Source organism: Galeopterus variegatus, unplaced genomic scaffold (genome assembly GCF_000696425.1).
Source record: "Galeopterus variegatus unplaced genomic scaffold, G_variegatus-3.0.2 Scaffold8572, whole genome shotgun sequence".
NCBI classification, from domain to species: domain Eukaryota; kingdom Metazoa; phylum Chordata; class Mammalia; order Dermoptera; family Cynocephalidae; genus Galeopterus; species Galeopterus variegatus.
This window is the reverse complement of record NW_007734683.1, coordinates 66892-73553: the sequence shown is the minus strand read 5'-3', so window position 1 is coordinate 73553 and position 6662 is coordinate 66892. Positions and strand designations below refer to the sequence as shown.

The 6662-nt window shown below is 50.4% G+C and overlaps 1 protein-coding gene across 1 annotated transcript in view; it reads left to right on the top strand.

The window, feature by feature from the left end:
• Positions 1 to 7: 7 nt before the first annotated feature.
• The window catches only part of SLC15A3 (solute carrier family 15 (oligopeptide transporter), member 3), a 15951-nt gene continuing 9296 nt past the window's right edge, over positions 8 to 6662 (top strand). Inside the window, exons 1-3 of the mRNA XM_008592988.1 lie at positions 8 to 180; positions 3337 to 3626; positions 5731 to 5878. Of these exons, the coding sequence (XP_008591210.1) occupies positions 22 to 180; positions 3337 to 3626; positions 5731 to 5878 (597 nt within the window). The 5' untranslated portion in view covers positions 8 to 21. The remainder of the gene's footprint in view (positions 181 to 3336; positions 3627 to 5730; positions 5879 to 6662) is intronic.

Sequence of the window (6662 nt, the reverse complement as noted above, 5' to 3'; positions counted from 1 at the left end):
TGCCGCTCCTTCTGCGGCGAGATGCCCGAGTCGTCGCTGGCACCCGCCTGCCCCGCGCCCGGCTGCCGGCGCGCCTCGCCCAGCCCCTACTGCGCGCCCACCCTCTACTGCGGGCTGCTGCTCCTCGCCCTGGCCGCCAGCTCCGTCAGGAGCAACCTCACCTCTTTCGGTGCCGACCAGGTGAGTGGCAGGAGGGCCCCGAGCCAAAGAGAGGCCCGGGGTGGGGTGGGTGACAGCAATGGACGTGGGCCCCAGACCCGGAGTCAGGAGGCGCTGGCTCCCAGCGTGACCTCGGACAAAGCACTTCCCCTCTCTGCGCCCAGTTTCCTTATTTGAAAGATGAGGGGGTGCCAGCCCTAACAAAGCACAGGGTGACAACTGTAGGAACAGCCGTAGTTGGCCGCCTTTGAGTGAGGTGCTAGGCCCCATGCTAAGCACTTTAAGGGTTTTAACTCCTTTAATCCTAACTACCCGTTAGGTAGGTAGTCTTACTGTGCCCATTTTACAGATGAGGACACTGAGGTCTCGAGACATTAATCCATTTATCATAATGCCATAGAGAGCCGGTCAAGGAGCCAGGTGAGGGCGGCTGGACTTCAGGCCTCACCAGGAGTCCCATCTCTGTGTGTTATTGGAATCGGGGGGATTAGGGGAAGGAGCCTGCCAGCCGCTTCTGACCAGTTGTGCCAGAGGTGGTTGGGCAGACTTGTTCAGATCCCAAGACTTGCTCTGCTCCTGGGGGGCGGGAAGGGGAGTGTTTGGGGGCACTTAGGCAAAAATCTCAACCCCTAAGCTTTTCTTGGTTCCACCTTGGATAGACCATAGCACGAAGGAGAAATTCAATAAATATTTGCTAAGTGAATGAGTAATGTCTAACCACATGGCTATATTTGTAGGCAAAAATCTCAACCTCTAAGCTTTTCTTGGTTCCACCTTGGATAGACCATAGCACGTAGGAGAAATTCAATAAATATTTGCTAAGTGAATGAGTAATGTCTAACCACATGGCTATATTTTGATAGCTTTACTCAGTGGGATATTAGACAATAGTTTAAACTAATATGTAATATCATTGAAACAACCACATACAGTGTTGATGAGCGCAAGCGGGATGCGGGACTGAGTGCACAATATGAGCACAGCCATGCGAAAAGACTGGGTGTCACGAAAGGGGGGACCACTGGGAAAAGATTGTAACTGAAGAATGATCAGGCCACTGGATTGATTGCACATTTTCCCTAATTGTCTCTGTTTTTCTAATGTTCTTTACATATATTATACTTGCAGAGGGAACTTTTTTAAAAGAATCATTTCATCCAGCTGGCATCCACAATCCAGCTGCCAGCACAGTTTCCAGTGTCCTTGCCGAGGAGTCACTGGTCCAACCTGTTTAGATTCCTTTGGTGATGGGGACTCAGTGTCCCCAGGGCAGCCCTGGCTATTTCTCACTCACTGTTGAGCTTCCTTTAGACAAGGAGACCCCCAAAATTCACCAATAGGAATCTCCCATCTTCCCTTAATTCTACTCTTTCATTGACATCCCGCCACCCCTCCCCCAGATGCCCTTACCCTGTGCCCTTGACTCTAGTAACCTCCAGAGGGCCTCAGCCATCCAGCGCCCACTGTAGCAGGACTTGTCTCCTGGAGGCAGAGCCCCCCATGGTATCAACAGTGACAGCTGCTCCCATGCGTCCTCCCATTACCAAGCATGGACTTTGGGTGGAGCAAGACCAGGCTGGAAGTCTGCGTCAGCAAGTTGGGACCTGACCCCTAGGACAGGGCAGAAACCCTGAAATGGTCTGTGGCAGCAACAGACATCAGATTTGAGTTCTTTAAAAGCAGCTCTGGCTGCGGTGCAGAGGGTGGGTGGGGCAACAGGAGTGGGTGCACCAGGGCAGTGAGGAGGCTGCTGCAGGATTTAGGGGGGAAGGGAGGTGGGGGATGTGGGGATGGGAGGGACTAGCACCATCTGGCAGACAGCTATACACCCAGGAGCTGCATGTTCAACAACCTTGCTGATTTCAGAAAGGGCCATCCATCATTGTGGACAAAGTGTCTGCTCATTCTGGAAGAACTCATTTATATCCTGAGTGAGTTGCCTGGTCTTCTGCTCAGAGTTACAATTGTCGTATTCATTTACTTCCAATTAATAAATGAAAGTGGCTGCTCATGATGGAACTTATTCAGTTTCTGCTTGAATGTCTAGAGCAAGCCTTCTCAGTGAGTTGGGCATGCCCCTCCCTCCTCATAGCCAAGAGGACCCCTCAGAATCTCCAGGAGAATGCAGCTGTAAGCATATCCGTGTGGATTATAATTTTACATTTGGATAAGGAGCAAAATACTTATCTTTTTCTCAATGCAACTGCAGAAAGAAAAACTTGACAAGATCTTGGCTAGTGGAAATATGTATTTCTGGGTGGAAGAAAGTAATGGATTCTGAGATTTGGGGGTTACTGAAAAGGTGACTGGTTTAAAAATATAGAGTCATTTTTGTAGAGATGTGACCCCTAGTCCTCATGGCTTTTTAGAAATGCAGATGCCCAGGCCCTGCCCCAGACCTGCTGAGTCAGAATCTGGGACCAGGCTCTGGTAGAGGAGGGGGCAGCCAGTGCTGCTGACCCGAGTCAGCAGACCAGAAGGGGGCCTGAGGCCTGACTGTTGCAGATCGATCCAAATCCTGGGTAAAGATATTTCAGCCCATCTGCCCTTGCTGGGGGGCCTGAAAAAAATTTTTTTCACCAGGTCAGAACCCGCTCTTGGAGTGTCCAGGACCACCTCTGCTTTCCCTGATTATGCCAACCATGTTTGATTGGGCATGTATCAGAGGGAGGCAAGTCAGGGGAAGGGAGGGGCCACAGTACAATTCCCTGTTTGCATCTCTAAACTGGAGAGGAAATTCTCAATCAGACTTCTGTTCTTTCAGTAACACACATACATCATAGTTAATAGTGTGAAACAGAACTGAGATCTTTATTGACTTTTTTCCTGATCATAAAAGTAATGCATAGTGTAGGCTGCTCAGTCAAAGACAAAGGGATAAATCAACCAGAAATGAACAAAGTGGCATCAGAGACATCTGTTATGTGCACTACTTGGTGACAATAAAAAAAGTAATGTGTGTCATGGGTGTGCAAAAACAGCTGTGCCAAAATGTCCTGATCATTAACAAGTGACTCCCAAGAGAAGGGTTTATTCATTCATCAACAAATATTTATTGAGTGCCCATTAGTGATCAGAGACTAGGAAAGTGCTGGAATGCTCATCCACTGAGGTGTAGGACCAGAGAGTGCCCCTGGACCTCCATGGCCCTTACTCTCACTCCTTCTTGGCTGGCAGGTGATGCATCTTGGTCGCAATGCCACCCGCCGCTTCTTCAACTGGTTTTATTGGAGCATCAACATGGGTGCTGTACTGTCGCTGCTGGTGGTGGCCTTTATCCAGCAGAACATCAGCTTCCTGCTGGGCTACAGCATCGTTGTGGGCTGTGTGGGCCTGGCATTCTTCATCTTCCTCTTTGCCACTCCCATCTTCATCACCAAGCCACCCACGGGCAGCCAAGTGTCCTCTATGCTTAAGCTTGCACTCCAAAACTGCTGCCCTTGGCTGTGGCAACGACATTCCGCCAGGTAAGGAGGGGCTCTAGGTGAAGGGGGCCACCCAACCTGGAGAAGCGCCATATAGAAGTAGCCGGGGAGGTCTGGTCCAGATTGCGGACATTGTGGTTCACCTCTAGTGATGGCCCTTTATGATGATCTGATCTCCGGTGGGCAGCTAGAGTTGCCCACTGGGACTGAGGATGGCTGTGCGGGTCAAGGTGGTGGTAGTGGTATTATTGGTGACCCTCTAACAGTAGAAAGAATGAGGACAGTCATGGTCTTGACCGTGATAATGGTGATAAAAATGGGGATGATGGTGTTAGTACCTACAGTGAAGATGAACAGACGGAAGACAGTGGCAATAGAGGTGGTGATCATGGAGATGACGGTACCAGTGAAGGTTGTCGGGATATAATATGAGTAATTCTACACTGCCCTGTTGCTAAGTATAACAGAGTCTTAGGAAATCTACTGAACTTGTTCCTTTCTCCATTGGCTGCCCTGCAAGGGAGGAAGGTTCTGAATGGATTTGCACAAGCACAATAGCTTCCTTTTGCCTCTCTCCTTCCTAAGTTAATTAACTACTTATGCTGAACAAATCTGTCTCCAGACCTTGGAGCCAGTTAGAGGTCTTGTCAATAGGACCTAGGAAAAGGTGAAGAACATGCTTCCCCCATCTGGTGTACTGATAGAAGGTTTGTGTGTAGAGCCGTCAGGTGCAACGAGTCTGGTTGTTTTAATTATCTATCGCTGCCCAACAAACCACACTAGAACTTAGTGTCTTAAGCAATGGCCTTTTTATCCCCTCTCACAATTCTGTGCATGACTGGGCTTAGCAGGGCAGTTCTCTGCTCCTGGTGATGTCACTGGGGCTGCAGTCATTTGGGGGCTTGAAAGGTCTAGAACATCCCAGATAGCTCAGTTACATAGCTGGCAGTCAGTGTTGGCTGTAGGCTGAGAGCTCGGCTGGGACCGTTAACTAGAGCCCTTCTGTTCCCCTTCATGTGGATTCGCCATGTGGCTTGAGCTTCTCACTGCATACTGTCTGGGTTGCAAAAGGAGGGAGCATTCCAAGAGTGAATGTTCCAGAAGGAAGGAAGCAGAAACTATCTATCCTCTTAAGGTTCTTATGAGACACAGAAGTCCTAGAGATCACTACTTCCTTATTTTATTGGTCAAAGCGGTCTCAAGGCCAGCCTGGAATCAGTGGCAGGGTGAATGAACTCCACTGGCTAGTGTAGGAAAGGCATCACATACTCGGAGGGAGGAGCTGGTGGTGGCTGTCTTTGGAGATGACCACACTGGTATTGTCCCTTTTGAAATTTCAAAGAGGGCTGGCCAGTTAGCTCGGTTGTTAGAGCACCACCCTGTAACACCAAGGTTAAGGGTTCGGATCCCCATGCTGACCAGCCAGCCACCAAAAAAAAAGAGAAGTTTCAAAGGATGATGCAAGAATCTTTGACAAGAAGGTATCAGAAACCTCTCAGGACGGAGGGCAAAGAGTAAAGGTTGCAGCAGTAGCTGATCTATCTTGTCTCCTAATGATGTTCCCTCCATGCATACCTCTCCACTCCTTACCTCCTTGGCGTGTAGTGAAAGGGTTAAAATGTTGAGAGAAGGATGGCCTTGGAGGCAGCAAGCAGGGAAATTTTGGTGTACCAAATCCTCTCTCTCTGAGTCAGGCTTGGACTGGAACTCCCCTGGTTCCCAGGGAAAATTGATGCTACAAGCCAAAAAATCTCTAAGACTCTGCTGACCTCAGTCTCTGGCCTTGCTTCCCTCAGGACCCAAAGGGACCACAGCTCTAGAGTGGAGTGGGCCCTGATCAGACACCAATCTTTTGCTACAAAAGAGCTAATAGTGATAGTATTGACAACGGTGGTGACGGTGATAGTAATGAAAACTCCATAAAGAGGAGGGTTCTGGTGATAGTGATCACCTTACAGAAGGTGCTGGCCTTGGTCATGGTGATGATGATGGCAAAGGACGCTAACAGTGGAGTGGAGGAGATGGGGTGGTGATTTCAGGGGTGGTGGCTGTGATAAATGGTGATATTAAATTAGTGGATAGTGGTGGAGGTGAAAACAGTGGCCACAGTGGTGGGAATGATGCTGCTGCCCCTGTGGCCCCACAGAGACCCTCAAGATGCCCACCTGCTGCCTGACCAGAGGTCTCCCCAGCCTTGTCCTTCCCACCAAGAGGACATTGCCAACTTCCAGGTGCTGGTGAAGATCTTGCCCGTCATGGTGACCCTGGTGCCCTACTGGATGGTGTACTTCCAGGTGAGCACCCCTGCACTTTGCCTGGGGGGCCTGGCTCCCCCAGTCCCCTCACTCCTCTCAGTTCTCATCATAGAAGCCCTGGACATGTGGGAACAGGCAAAGGGAAGGTACAAGGTGAGCTGCTGCTACGTACCAGCTGGCGTGGGACCGGCAAGAAGCCATTCCAATAATTAAACTCCCTTGGGGGATATAGCAAGAGAGACTCTAGAGATGGGCCTGAGGCCCAGCTCCTTGAGTAGGTCACCCCATCTCTCTGGTTCTTGGTTTCCTCATGTTTACAACTGGTGGCTTAGATGAGAGGCTCTTCCGGCTCTGTGGCATTCAGATTCTCTGACTTGGTAGCTGAGGCCCAGAGAGAGTGTGTAGGTTGCCCAAGGACCCACAGCAGGTCAGGGGCAAGCTCAGTATGTTGAATACTTTGCAACAGTGGTTCCCCAACCCAGCTGCACCTCAGAATCAACTTACCGAGATTTTTAAAAATGGTTCCGGGCCGGCCCGGTGGCGCACTGCTATAGTACGCCGCTTGGGAAGCGCGGTGGCGCTCCCGCCGAGGGTTCGGATCCCACATACAGACCGGCCGCTCACTGGCTGAGCGAGGGGCGGGAGCAACACCGAGGGTTGTGATCCCGTGGCCGGTCCCGGTCCGGTACGGGCGCGACACTGAGGGTTGCGATCCGTTGCCAGCCACGAAAAAAGACAAAAAGGAAAAAAAAATAAAAAATAAAAGAAGAGGAGAGTCTCTCTCTCTCTCTCTCTCTCTCTCTCTCTCTCTGCTTCCACCATC